The sequence below is a fragment of the Coregonus clupeaformis genome, chromosome 15 (genome assembly GCF_020615455.1).
Source record: "Coregonus clupeaformis isolate EN_2021a chromosome 15, ASM2061545v1, whole genome shotgun sequence".
Lineage (NCBI taxonomy): Eukaryota > Metazoa > Chordata > Actinopteri > Salmoniformes > Salmonidae > Coregonus > Coregonus clupeaformis.
Window position 1 is genome coordinate 16,402,661 of NC_059206.1, and position 15,510 is coordinate 16,418,170.

General features: G+C 45.2%; 1 protein-coding gene across 3 annotated transcripts in view; it reads left to right on the forward strand.

The window, feature by feature from the left end:
• Window positions 1–12,501, forward strand: part of LOC121582284 (inhibitory synaptic factor 1-like) — a 69,527-nt gene extending 57,026 nt beyond the window's left edge. For all 3 annotated transcript variants that reach the window (XM_045225008.1, XM_045225010.1, XM_045225009.1), the window contains one exon: window positions 11,163–12,501. In XM_045225008.1, coding sequence (XP_045080943.1) covers window positions 11,163–12,014 — 852 coding nt within the window. In that variant the 3' untranslated portion in view covers window positions 12,015–12,501. The remainder of the gene's footprint in view (window positions 1–11,162) is intronic.
• The last annotated feature ends 3,009 nt before the right edge of the window (window positions 12,502–15,510 follow it).

A 15,510-nucleotide genomic window follows, 5' to 3' on the forward strand; every position in this document is an offset into this window, starting at 1 on the left:
CGCCGACCGACGCCGGAGACCTACTCCCACTTATCAACCCGGGCAACGAGTGTGGCTGTCTACCCGAGACCTGCGGTTCCGACGGAGCTGCAAGAAGCTCCAACCCAGGTACATCGGTCCTTTCAAGGTACAGAGACGTATTAACCCTGTCACCTACCGTCTGTTATTCCCTCGACACTACAGGATAAACCCTACGTTCCACGTCTCCCTGTTGAAACCTGTCCACTATAGCCCGATGTACCCCCCAATCGCTCAACAACCTACTACACCACCTTTGGAGGATGAACAGGACACCACCTATACAGTCCACGAGATACTGGAGTCAAGACGGAGACGAGGGGGCATCGAATATCTCGTGGACTGGGAGGGATATGGACCTGAGGAACGGTCCTGGGTCCCTGCTAAGGACATACTGGATCCCGCTCTCAAGGCCACTTTCCACGCTGAACACCCAGATCATCCAGGACCCCGACCCAGAGGAAGACCACCCGGTAGAGGTAGAAGGCCGTCAGGAGCCGGCCCTGGGGAGGGGGATACTGTAAGGGATCGGGGGTTGGCTGGGTCTAGACAGAGTCTGACACTTCCCCGATCTACAGAGAGGGGGAGTCATCAGACTCGATCTGGTTCACCTGAGTTCTGAGCACACCTGTCAGTAATTAGTGTAGGATATAAGGTGTGCTCAGTAGTTCAGTCGGTGCGAGGTATTGTTCCTTTGTGACTTGCTAAGCGTTTTGTTCAGAGAGAGAGAGAGAGATAGTTTGTTTTGATTACCAGTGTACCAGACCTGTGCTTCGTTGTTGGACTCCCCGAATTGCTTAATCCTCTGCTTGTCTATCCCAGTGATTACCGTACTCTGAACCTGTGCCCGTGCCCTCGACTACGACTACGCCCGCTCCCTTGGTACCTCTGCCTGTCTCTGCCTTGCCCGGTTTTGACCACAGCTCGCCAGACCACGATTAAGCTATTCCCTTGTCTGTACTCTAATAAAGCATCGCAATTCTGCGATTGGATCTTACCACTCTGTCCGAGTATTCATTACACAATCATACAAAATGGTCTGTAGACATTACGTTGGAATTATTCATATTGGTCTATGAAGTGAATTACAAAACATTCAGGTTATACATACAGTATAACCTATTTAGAATACATGTATTCACAGTACTTACAAGAGATGAGGGATTTCCTCCATTTGCTAGACAGACAGCTAGCTGGAATGTTTTCCTACATTAAAACCACCAATGCATACCGAAGCAAACGTACCTCATTAAACATCTGTTTAAACATCAATGGAGTGATAAGAGCACACAGTAAATATCAAATCAAATCAAATCAAATCAAATTTTATTGGTCACATGCGCCGAATACAACAGGTGCAGACATTACAGTGAAATGCTTACTTACAGCCCTTAACCAACAGTGCATTTATTTTAAACAAAAAAGTAAGAATAAAACAACAACAAAAAAGTGTTGAGAAAAAAAAAAAAAAAAAAAAAAAGAGCAGAAGTAAAAATAAAGTGACAGTAGGGAGGCTATATATACAATAGAATAAAGTGACAGTAGGGAGGCTATATATACAGGGGGTACCGTTGCATAGTCAATGTGCGGGGGCACCGCTAGTTGAGGTAGTTGAGGTAATATGTACATGTGGGTAGAGTTAAAGTGACTATGCATAAATACTTAACAGAGTAGCAGCAGCGTAAAAAGTATGGGGTGGGGGGGCAGTGCAAATAGTCCGGGTAGCCATGATTAGCTGTTCAGGAGTCTTATGGCTTGGGGGTAGAAGCTGTTGAGAAGTCTTTTGGACCTAGACTTGGCACTCCGGTACCGCTGCTGCCGGCGGTAGCAGAGAGAACAGTCTATGACTAGGGTGACTGGAGTCTTTGACAATTTTGAGGGCCTTCCTCTGACACCGCCTGGTATAGAGGTCCTGGATGGCAGGGAGCTTTGCCCCTGTGATGTACTGGGCCGTACGCACTACCCTCTGTAGTGCCTTGCGGTCAGAGGCCAAGCAGTTGCCATACCAGGCGGTGATGCAACCAGTCAGGATGCTCTCGATGGTGCAGCTGTTGAATTTTTTTGAGGATCTGAGGACCCATGCCAAATCTTTTTAGTCTCCTGAGGGGGAATAGGCTTTGTCGTGCCCTCTTCACGACTGTCTTGGTGTGTTTGGACCATGATAGTTCGTTGGTGATGTGGACACCAAGGAACTTGAAGCTCTCAACCTGTTCCACTACAGCCCCGTCGATGAGAATGGGGGGCGTGCTCAGTCCTCTTTTTTTTTCCTGTAGTCCACAATCATCTCCTTTGTCTTGGTCACGTTGAGGGAGAGGTTGTTGTCCTGGCACCACACGGCCAGATCTCTGACCTCCCTCCCTATAGGCTGTCTCATCGTTGTCGGTGATCAGGCCTACCACTGTTGTGTCGTCGGCAAACTTAATGATGGTGTTGGAGTCGTGCCTGGCCATGCAGTCATGGGTGAACAGAGAGTACAGGAGGGGACTGAGCACGCACCCCTGAGGGGCCCCCGTGTTGAGGATCAGTGTGGCAGATGTGTTGTTACCTACCCTTACCACCTGGGGGCGGCCCGTCAGGAAGTCCAGGATCCAGTTGCAGAGGGAGGTGTTTAGTCCCAGGATCCTTAGCTTAGTGATGAGCTTTGAGGGCACTATGGTGTTGAATGCTGAGCTGTAGTCAATGAATAGCATTCTCACGTAGGTGTTCCTCTTGTCCAGGTGGGAAAGGGCAGTGTGGAGTGCGATAGAGATTGCATCATCTGTGGATCTGTTGGGGCGGTATGCAAATTGGAGTGGGTCTAGGGTTTCTGGGATTATGCTGTTGATGTGAGCCATGACCAGTCTTTCAAAGCACTTCATGGCTACAGACGTCAGTGCCACGGGTCGGTAGTCATTTAGGCCTCCTTGTCAACAGCCAATTCAAACACTCATTATCACATTTGCTGGTTTTGACCTCAATAGCTTGGTCGTGTTGCTACTTCAAATATAATGATCGGAACAACAATACAAACTGTTGAACATAGGCACAACTACGAGACAGGACATAACACACAGACAGGTAGAAGTAATAAAGCTTCAACACCACTGATATATAATAGGCTACTCTACCATTACATGAAGCGGGAAGCGTTAGGAAAGCAGGGGAGGTTTAAATGAGCAATCTGCAGTAGCTACATCCAAACCCAAAATATAAGCTTGTTTTACTCAAATGTTTGCAAACATTGTAAATGTAAACAAACTGTCACGCCCTGGCTCTGGGGACACTGTTATGTTGAGCCAGGGTGTGTAATTCTATGTTTGTATTTCTGTGTTGGCCTGAGTGACTCCCAATCAGAGGCAACAAGTGTCAGCTGGTTGTCTCTGATTGGGAGCCATATTTAACTGTCTGTCTTTCACTTTGTGTTTGTGGTTTCTTGTTCCGTGTTGGTTCGTGTATGTAACCAGGGACGTCACGTTTCGTTTTTGTTGTTTTGATCGTGTGATCATCTTGATATAATAAAATGTTCGCATTCAACGCTGCGCCTTGGTCCTCCTCTCTCGTAGACGATCGTGACAGAAGAAACCACCAAGATGTGACCAAGCAGAGTGTCCAGGAGCCATTGCCAGGGAGATCCCTAACAGATCTCCTTCGCCTCCTCGACTGGGTCAAGCTGAGTGAGGAAGAGAAGGGCTTGACATTGTGGCAGAAGGGCGAACGGCTGGCGAGGGACATGGAGACCTTGGCCACGGGTAGGAGTGAAGCCCAGAAAATGTTTAGGGGGGGGCTAACGCCGTGGACGACGGGCCAGCAGGAGACCGCGGCAGAGCGGCCCAGCGGATTGGCAGAGGAGGCCGCCAGGTTACGGGGGCCACTGGTCGAAGAGGGGGTGGAAGATGTAGAGGCACGGCGAGTGAGTACTGGCGTGTGTTGCCAGTCCGGTCCGGCCTGTTCCTGATCCCCACGTAGGGCCAGTGGTGTGTGTTCCCAGTACGGTCCGGCCTGTTCCTGCTCCCCGCACCAAGTCAGTGGTGCGCGTCGCCAGCCCAGTCCGTCCCATTCCTGCGCCCCGCACCAAGTCTGTGGTGCGTTTCGTCAGCCCTGTCCGGCCCGTTCCTGCTCCCCGCACCAAGTCAGTGGTGCGCGTCGTCAGCCCGGCACGGCCCGTTCCTGCTCCCCGCACCAAGTCAGTGGTGAGCCGCCAGCCCGGTCCGGCCCGCTCCTGCTCCCCGCACCCAGTCAGTGGTGCGTTTCGTCAGCCCGGCTCGGCCCGCTCCTGCTCCCCACACCAAGCCAGTGGTGTGCGTCGTCAGTCCGGCACGGCCCGTGCCTGTTCAACGGTGGCGGGTCCGGCACCGGTCAGGTGCTGCGTCACGCCGGAGCTAGAGCAATCCGCTCCACCAGTGTTCGGTTCAGCTCTGGTCAGCGGGGCCGGATCGGACCAGGGGTACTTTGGGGGGTTGGAGAAGGAGTGGGGATCATGCCCGGAGCCGGATCCGCCGCCTAGGCGGAGTGCCCACCCGGTCCCTCCCCTGTGGTGTTTAGTTGGCGCGGTCGGAGTCCGCGCCTTTAGGGGGGGGTACTGTCACGCCCTGGCTCTGGGGACACTGTTATGTTGAGCCAGGGTGTGTAATTCTATGTTTGTATTTCTGTGTTGGCCTGAGTGACTCCCAATCAGAGGCAACGAGTGTCAGCTGGTTGTCTCTGATTGGGAGCCATATTTAACTGTCTGTCTTTCACTTTGTGTTTGTGGTTTCTTGTTCCGTGTTGGTTCGTGTATGTAACCAGGGACGTCACGTTTCGTTTTTGTTGTTTTGATCGTGTGATCATCTTGATATAATAAAATGTTCGCATTCAACGCTGCGCCTTGGTCCTCCTCTCTCGTAGACGATCGTGACACAAACACTGCATAGATTCAAAACATGGTTAAAACTATAATTTTGATATCATGGCTTGGTTGGTCATTGCTTCCATAGTTCTGTCTATAAATCCCTCAGCTTTTTACCAAAACATAGGCGGGGTGTCCACTTTGTTCATTGTTTCAACTGAAGATTGGCCTTTTAATAGAGGACACTACTGAATCTAATTTAGAGATCACCGCTGCACTGTCTCGGACAGCTCTCTGCAGAACAGAGCAGAGCTAAGGCTTGAACAGAGATTCACATCATCAACCATCACTCCATGTTCCAATACTTTCCTCCTGGTTCCCCCTCCTCACTGTAAGGCTCTGTCACAGCCTGTGCTGCAAGTGCCCTTCTTCAGCCTGACCATCAATTACCCAGCAGGCCAATCATGGCAGATGGAGAGTCGGGGTGGTAAACCTCAGCTGACATTCACACAGCCTCTCTCACAAAACCACCTTTGAGCACTCCAAAATGACTAGGCTCAGTTTTGAGTACTTGGCACAATTACGATCATGTGCTTCAAGCCGAGCTGGGATTGTTTTGAGTCAGTCACAGCCACAGGCCGCCACAATCATGCCGGCACAGACAATGGATAAAATGAGAGTGTGGATGCATCTCCCGAAATAAGAAAGAAAACAACTCATCTATCTTCTCTGTAGTCATTATGTTGTTACTGATACAGTAATAAGTGGCATGGATAGGTCACTGTAGCTACAACTGTATTGCAGTTGAGCTACAAAGGACCAAATAACAATTCTGTAGAAAAGGGCGAGGGATGAAACCAGTGACCTTGCACCCGGAGGTCCAACAATTGTGCCACAAGGTTGCCTGTTAAATTCTATGTGTAAATATGAAACGTGTCTAGCTCTATTCAAGAGAAAAAGTGCTCTTTTACCAGTGCATTTACTCCTACATCATGTCAGGTGTTAAGGCAAACAATGTTTCAAAGCCGATTCTGTGTCGTGGTCCAGTTGCAATCTGCTGTGACATCATGAGCTATGGAACCCAACAAAAGGATGTGATTTTACTCTAAAGCTTGTGATTACTGTTGCTGGTACTCATTGTGCTCCTTCCATTTCAAACACAGTGTGTCCCTCGCTAATGACTTGTTCCTGATGTGTTCATTCATCCTTATACTTTAGGCAATCTGTTTACCCAATAATTCACTCCATAGCTCACTCATCACACATTGTTCTTCTTCCTGGAAGAAAAGACAGAGATTACTGATCATTGTTGCTGCATTGAGGCCATCTGTGACCTATAAATGTTTAGCAGACCCTTCAAGCTCAGACTGTTATCAAGCTAAATTAGCCTACATGCTGGAGGCTGATGACGGTGTAACAGTGCCTGGGAGAGAGGGCTCACGGTGGGTTAACCCTGGGGAGAATATCTCATGATAGGATGTGAGCTGGGTCACCATGGAGATGGAGATGAAAACTCAAATGATGTTTAACGACTATGAACGTAATTTGTACAATTTTCAAGTACCTTATCTTAGCGGATGTGTGTCACTCAAAAGGGCTTTGGTTGGTAGTCAGTGTTTGCCATTCTTTTGTATTCAAATCCATTTCGTTTTTTACAAAAGGGATTTGTTTAACATATTATGACTGGAAATGATATGCCTCTGTTATTGGGTGCTTTATTAATTGATACCCAATTAAGGCAGTTAAATTAGGTCAGTGTCAGGCGTTCAGGCGGACTCGTGAAATGATTCTGACAGACCATACTTTTCTAAACACATTGATTAAATTAAATCCCTTTTTTTTCAGGATGAGTAATGAACTAAACAAAGCCATTCCATTCCCTCTGGGTGTGAGAATCATCTTGCATTAGTTTAAAGTCTGCAAATCATTCAACAGACAGGTTGGTTTACCCATTCAGCTCACTGCTTAGCGCCCCCACAGAGGATCTGCTCCCACAGGGCTGACTGTCAATAGAGGAAAACATAGCCCTGGTACTGAAGCTCCTGTGGCATGCAATGCTGCCCGGCCAGGCCTGGCACACCCACACAGAAACCTATGCACGCCATACACAAACCTGGCAATCTGTTTACCCAAAGCCCTTACACACGTCACATGCCTGCATTAGATATACTACAAAGAAACAGAATCAGTGAAATCAGGAAAATGAGAATGGGCTGTTCCAAGACTGGTTCAAATGCAGATGGTTGAATTCACTACCACGATATGGCGTATGTTAAGAACAGGACGCTTTGGGTTTGTAAATAATCAAATAAAATACCCTCCATCCCTCCTCTGCTGTATGATGTACTGTAGCCTCCAGATAGTCCCTGTGAGACCTTCAAAAATGGTTTCCTCCATCTGTGAAGAGTTGTTGGTGGGCAATGCAAGGCTTTGTTCTTTTTCTATTTTCTCAATACACACTGTACATATTTATGTAAGATTCAGTCCTGTCGCGATCTGTCAGAGATTAGGAAGCTATTTGATGCCAAATGGCTGTGTTTGCACTAGAAATCACCTGAGCAATCAGTTAGCACATCAGCTGAATGATACTGGGTTTTTAATCAGGGTATTTGTGTAGTCATGTCTTTGGGACTGTTAATTGCTCCTTTAAAGTCATTGTGCTGAAATAATTAATTAAGGTTTTAATCCCTCATGCAGACAGGGGATTGTTTTTCTGATACTGCTCATTTGATGTCACAATGAGCAGTTGAAAGCACAGAGGCAAATAGAGAATAGCAGAATTATAGTGGTGTAAAAAGGGATAATTTACAGCAAATCTCAAGGTACAGCTAACACCTTCTTAGCTCTTCAACAACAATTTTGTTCCAATTCCATATTTACATGATCTGAGAAACACTAGTCTTAATTGTGGAACGGTTTGGGGAAATGTATCACTTACAAACTACATGAATGCTGAGCATTTTTTCATTTTACAATAGATTGCTTATGAGAGCGCAATGTGTTGATTAAGGTGCTCAAATGTCAAGTGTTCGAGGCTCGAATTTTATGTGCCATCAGCAAATCAACAAAATCAATGGTGTTGTGGGCTCAAGTGCTTTCTATTCATGAGACCATAAACACTCATACAGCATGGTTGGGTGCTGATGAGGAGTATTGAGGTTGATTTTGCCAAGCCAGGTTGATAAACTACCTTGCTAGTTGGACTCCCTGTACAGTGGGTGAAAGTCAAGCTTCATTATGGCTTGATTTAGTGTGTAGTACATTTTCTTCATACTAGTAGAATGTATAGGTCTCTTAAATCGAATCATCCTAGCGTGGCATGTACAAAAATGACTGTATAAAATATATAATTCAAATACTGAGCTAAATTGTAGGCAAACGCTTAAAAAAACCTGGGAAATAATATTATTTTATACTAGTACAATTCTTAGAGAAAGAGATTTTGTTTAACAAGTAATCATTTTCTTTCTCAAAAAAGGTAGGGGTCAAAATTATTGACACACCTGTTTTTAATACCTTTCAATACCTTGCGAGGTTAATGGCACTGAGCCTTTAATTTATTTTTGGGAGAACACATTGGGAGGGATCTTAGACCATTCCTCCATACAGAATCCTTCCAGATCTTTGATATCCTGTGCTTATGGACTGCCCTCTTCAATTCAAACCACAGGTTTTCATTGGGTTTCAAGTCCGGAGAATGAGATGGCCATTGTAAAATGTTGATTTTGTGGCCAATTAACAATTTCTTTGTGGATTTTGATGTGTGTTTGAGGTTATTGTCTTACTGTAAGATCCACTTGTGGCCAAGTTTCAGCCTCTTGGTAGAGGCAACCAGGTCTTTGGCTAAAGTGCCCTGGTACTGAATAAAGTTAATGATGCTGTTGACCTTAACAAGGGCCCTGGGACCAGTGGAAGAAAATAGCCCCATAACATCAAAGATCCACCATCATATTTTCTAGGAGGTATGGGGTTATTTCCTGCTTATACATTATTATTTTGACGCCAAACCCAAAACAATAAATTAAGACATCAGAATGAGCAATATCAAAACGAACAATGTAAGAGTCCGGATATAAATAAATATGTACATGTACAGTGAGGGAAAAAAGTATTTGATCCCCATCCACGACCCATTTTCAATGCCCTTTCTGAGGGAAGGAGGATCCCACCCAAGATTTGATGGTACATGGCCCCGTCCATCGTCCCTTTGATGCGGTGAAGTTGTCCTGTCCCCTTAGCAGAAAAACACCCCCAAAGCATAATGTTTCCACCTCCATGTTTGACGGTGGGAATGGTGTTCTTGGGGTCATAGGCAGCATTCCTCCTCCTCCAAACACGGCGAGTTGAGTTGATGCCAAATAGCTTGATTTCGGTCTCATCTGACCACAACACTTTCACCCAGTTCTCCTCTGAATCATTCAGATGTTCATTGGCAAACTTCAGACGGCCCTGTATATGTGCTTTCTTGAGCAGGGGGACCTTGCGGGCGCTGCAGGATTTCAGTCCTTCAAAGAGTAGTGTGTTACCAATTGTTTTCTTGGTGACTATGGTCCCAGCTGCCTTGAGATCATTGACAAGATCCTCCCGTGTAGTTCTGGGATGATTCCTCACCGTTCTCATGATCATTGCAACTCCACGAGGTGAGATCTTGCATGAAGCCCCAGGCCGAGGAAGATTGACAGGTCTTTTGTGTTTCTTCCATTTGCGAATAATCGCACCAACTGTTGTCACCTTCTCACCAAGCTGCTTGGCGATGGTCTTGTAGCCCATTCCAGCCTTGTGTAGGTCTACAATCTTGTCCCTGACATCCTTGGAGAGCTCTTTGGTCTTGGCCATGGTGGAGAGTTTGGAATCTGATTGATTGATTGCTTCTGTGGACAGGTGTCTTTTATACAGGTAACAAGCTGAGATTAGGAGCACTCCCTTTAAGAGTGTGCTCCTAATCTCAGCTCATTACCTGTATAAAAGACATCTGGGAGCCAGAAATCTTTCTGATTGAGAGGGGGTCAAATTCTTATTTCCCTCATTAAAATGCAAATCAATTTATAACATTTTTGACATGCGTTTTTCTGGATTTCTTTGTTGTTATTCTGTCTCTCACTGTTCAAATAAACCTACCATTAAAATTATAGACTGATCATTTCTTTGTCAGTGGGCAAACATACAAAATCAGCAGGGGATCAAATACTTTTTTCCCTCACTGTATGTATGTGAATGGTGTGTATAGACAGTATAGACAGTATATTAATCGAAAAGATGTGTACAGCAGTAGTTATACAGCATGAGCCAATACTAGAATGCAGTATATACATATACAGTGGGTAAAACAGTATGTAAGCATTATTAAAGTGACCAGTGTTCAATGATTCTACGTACATAGGTCAGCAGTCTCTAAGGTGCAGGGTATAGTACCGGGTGGTAGCCAGCTAGTGACAGTGTCTTAAGGTTCAGGGCATCTTTGATGTTATGCTTCCACTGTTCCTGGGGCCATTGTTAAGGTCAACGGCATCATGAACTTTACCCAGTACAGGACATTTTAGCAAAAGACCTGGTTGCCTGTGCTAGGAGGCTGTATCTTGGCCGTGGATCTTCCAGCAAGACAATAACCCGAAGCACACAACAAAATCCATAAATAATTGGTTAATTGGCCACAAAATCAAAATTTCGCAATGGCCATCTCAGTCTCCGGACAGTCTCCGGACTCAAATCTGTGGTTTGAATTGAAGAGGGTAGTCCATAAGTGCAGACGAAGAATATCAAGGATCTGGAAGGATTCCGTATGGAGGAATGGTCTAGGATCCCTCCCAATGTGTTCACAAACTCATAAAACATTTTAGAAAAAGGCTCAGTGACGTTATCCTCGCAAGGTGAGGTATCGAAAGGTATTGAAACCAGGGGTGTCACATTGTTGTATCCATACCTTTTAGAGATTTCTTTCTTTCTCTGAGCATTTCTAGTAGTATAAAATAATATAATTTCCCAATTGTTTTGACAATACAATATAGCTCAGTATTTGAGTTATTGATTTTATACAGTCATTTTTGCTCATCTTTATCAAGGGTTTCAATAATTTCAGACCCCACTGTATGTCTTCATAGTGGACATTAAAACATCACATTATTGTAAAGTAGTGTTTAAAAACATATCTATAACTTCAAATCATCTGTTCACCCCGTCTCGCCTCCCTCTTTGCTATCACAGGTGGTGTGTAAAGTATTTGTCTTCATAGTGGAAAGCATGTTCATGTATAGTTAACAGCATATTAAGTCAACTACATAATGTATAATGATGTAGACCATATCTTCTAAACATCTGCTCTACTCTCTCTCTACTCTTCTAGGTGGTGGGTCAGATCGACAAGCTGACGTCAGACTTTGACTTTGACCTGGAGCCAGATGACTGGACGGTGGCCACAGCAAGCAGCACGTCCAGCAGCGAGAGGGGCCTGGGAGAGGCCTTCAGGCTGGACTTCCTCAACCCCGACGTGCTCTCAGACAGCTGGGAGTTCTGCAGCTATCTGGAGGCCTCAGTCGCTGCAGCAAACGCCGCCCACAAAGCAGCGCCAACGGAGCAGCCCGAGGATGCAGGGCTGGAGCCAGGGGCGGGGCGTGGGTGCATCCCCACCCAGACCCAGACCCCAACCCCGCCCCCAACAACCGCCTCAGCCTACTCCCAAATGAACGGGGGGCTGCCCATCCCTAACGGACCTCTCATAGTCACCCCAGACTCGTCCAGTGCCAGCGAAGAGGCCTCCAGCTCCACGCACAGCCACAAGACCTCCCGCACGTCCGGCACCAGAGAGAGGGTCCGCTTCAGTGACAAGATCCTATACCACGCGTTGTGCTGTGATGATGACGAGGAGGATGAAGAAGAGGGAGAGGAGAAGAAGGGCGGCTGTGCGACCCCAGACACTGACGACAGTGAGCCCAGTCCTAGTCAAGCCGGCTCGCCCACACCGCCGCTCTCCTCCTCAGAGCACTCCGTCCTCCAGAACTGTCTGGACCCTTCTTATGTCTCATTCCCAGTGAACGTGGCAGCGGGGACTCACACGCTGCCCAGAAAGGGTCTTCTCAATCCGGCAAGCTGCCGGAAAAAACTGCTACGGAACAGTAGCACACAGACTGTTTCAGATAAAAGCACCCAAACTGTACTGCCCTATATTCCAGCAAAACAGAAAACAAAGGACCACTGAGAAACAGTAACTTTACAACAACAGAACTAATGAAAAATAACTGTGTACTATTTAATATTAAATACATAGATCATAGATTAATACACAAATAAATAAATACATATTAATTCCTAAATAAATACATGATATGGGAAATGACTCGACTACCTAAAGTCATTTTGAGGCTCAGGGAAATAAAGATAAAAGGATAAAGAGAGAAAAGAGATATTGAAGGACCAAAAGGCTAGTGCCTGCTAATGTTACGAAATGGACCGAATGGATTCCCTATTTATAATCATTTGCAACACTTATTGAGATTACTAAAGCAATCTTTTTTCTAGGAAGTTGAAATTGTTCTGAAATCGGAAAGTAAGTGTGAAGAGGTAATTTCCCTCCTCGTACACCAGTATAAATCATAAGAAGATATAATGCTTGTTCTTTAAGATGTGGTTAAAAAACACTGCACATTCTGTACACTGAGAATCTGTATAAACATTGTCTTTTTCATCTTCCAATTATTATAAATGTCAAGGGGGTTCCTGGTGTAACAACAGGGAGTGTATCTAGATGCACAAGTCAAGCCTTCTTCTCTCTTTGATGTCATCACTAGTGAGTCAAGGCCCAGAAAAACACGGTTTGACCTGCCCTTGATTTTATTAATCATTTCAATAATTTATCTCTTGGTCTGCTGCTGAGACTGTAGTTGGGGAAAGTAAGGCGAAAAACAGGTATTTTTGTGAAAGGCTGTACTCCAACTCCACATTGTGACATTTCCACTTTATCTATCTGTTCCTCTCTGCAAGGGAGCAAGGTTGTTAGGGGTGACGACTTGAATAGCAGTGCACAAAGCCAAGACGCAAAAGGTTATGTCTCTCCATTCTGAAACCCAGTAGGGATTTGGACTCAATAGAGCAGCATTTTATTCACAGGGATTATGCCAATAGCAGTGCTGATCAATAGGGCTGATGGAGAGAGTGCTGTGAGAGGTCTCTCTGCTGAGCAGGCAGACCCTGCTCCTGGGGGCCCACAACAAAAACTCACAGTTAGACCTCCATCTATTTCCTCTGCTATTAGTGGCAGACATGGACAGACACAGCCTTCAAGAAAGAGATTGGCATTTAAGAAATGTGCGCCAGGACGTAAAAGTGTGGGTGGCAGACATAGAGGAAGAGAGAGATGGAGAGAGAAGGGGGGGGATGGCCAGAGAGAACTTTCCTCTCAGATACAGATCTATTACTGTCAATAGGCCCCCAACTGCCCTGGGCCCCAGGTTACAGTACAGAAGAGAACACGCACATAATCTGGGTTGGACTCTTTCAAGGCCTATCCTTGGCTACACATTCCATGTATTTATCACATATTTTACATCTCAATATCTTTTTGTAAAGGGATGTTGTTAAAACACACATAATGAACACATCTATAATGTTTTCCTACTAAAGACTGATTATTGATCTGTAGGCTGGGGTAAAGGAAGCATAGCCTGAGACAAAAACAAATATTTTGCTCGGTGAAGCACAGCATCTAGGCTGGTCCCCTGCTAGGAGAAACATGGTCATGCCTCTAGTCTCAGCGCTGTGCTGGTGAGCAAGTGAAAGTTGAACTGTAGTTTGCCACACTTAACAGACTGTGAGTAATGCAGCATAATCATCAAAGATAAGGGAAACAATATCATGCTATTTTAAATGGTTACCCATTATAATACACTCTCTGGCAAAAAGTCAATTAAAATAATTATTATATGGCATACAAGTGCCCTCCCTGTATTTGGTGAATCAGCTGAGAATACTTTGAGTGACTGCAAGGTAAGGTCAAAAATGAGCATTTGCATAATGCAATGCAGAAATATTTATCAGTTAGAGTTTGAGTCCAGCAAGAATGCATAGGTATTTTGTCCAAGCTCACACACGTACAGTGATTTTGGTTGTGGGTTTTGGCTGAGAAAAATAGAAGTTTATAGTAGGCCTATGTCTTTACTCTAAACCCAATATCAGCCAATAAGCACTGCATTAAATGAAGGTGATAGCCACAACATACAGTATAAACACAGCAGTTTCTCCCTATGGGAATCCTCTCCTTGAGGTCAGGATATATTTGAAACCTACTTGGCAACGGGCACAGACATCTTGGTGATGAGTGAGAAATGAAATTAGCCTCTTTAATCGGTGCAACGATCATTTCAAATGTGATGCTGAGAGAAAATGGAGAGGATGGAATCATGTATAAATTATCTAAGCAGCAGGGACGCACTTGTCTTGTGGCACGCTTTCACATTCCGTCTTGCTCTGTTAATCCAGGAAACAGTCTGTGTCTGTCTATGAGAAAGATGCATTGAACAGAGATCAATGGATGACTCCCGCAGCATTGGCTGCCATTTCACTGCTAGATGGAACACCAACAGGTCATCACACTCATTAGCATAAACAAACAAAGCTGGAGCGGTACGCAGAAAAAGCATCAATTAGACCAAAACAAACTAAGCCCTTATTGTGATGCCTATACAGCCCCGGGACATTTCATTTATATGGAGGGAATTTGAACTTCTAGTCTTTTATAAATCATATCCATGATGAAATCACCCCTGGCTGCAAGTATAGCTGTTTGGCACTGGAGCGGAATACATTATCATTGAGGATGAATGCTAGATATTTGGACAAAACATTAGGAATGTTTCTCTTGCCAGTAGGCTCATTATTTATCTGTAATAGGGCATCTCATCGTCCCTGGTCCTCTTTAGGACAAACTGCGGAGGCATCCGAAGGTTAAAGAATGTAAGCACACTGATGCCAATGCTTCCTGGACAAGCAGGTGAGGTTGTTCTGAGGTGATGTTTAATGAATGTGAGGAATTATGGCGATATTGTGCGTGTGTGTGTGTGTGTGTGTGTGTGTGTGTGTGTGTGTGTGTGTGTGTGTGTGTGTGTGTGTGTGTGTGTGCGCAAGTCACAGGACTTGATTTGACATCACCAGCAGATCAATCTTAGAGCCGGGCAGCACCCTGATCAATGCTCTAATCACTGCCCAGAGGGCACTGTTTCTGTTTCAATGATCACCACAAGGTCACAAATTAGCACTGTTACACTGATGTAAGATAAATCTACTCCATGTTTCACTATGCAAATATTTGACCTGACCATTTTAAGACAATCTGAATAGGATGTGATACTGTAGATCTTAATAATACTAATTTGGTGGGTGCTTATATTTGTCTGATTTCACATGTACAAGTGTGTATTATACACGTGTGAATTGGAAATGTGTATTTTTTTCATATCCCAACGCCCTGACACACCCTCAAAAAGTGGGGTCACAGCCAGCAATTATCAACAGTAACCCTGGAGCAATTAGGGTTAAGTACCTTGCTCAAGGGCATATCATGAGATTTTTCACCTTGACAGCTCGGGGATTCAAAAAAGCGACCTTTTGGTTACTGGCCAACAATGCTCTAACCGCTAGGCTACCTTGCCACCCTAGTGAAATTACACACACACACAGATATCTCACACATACACATACAC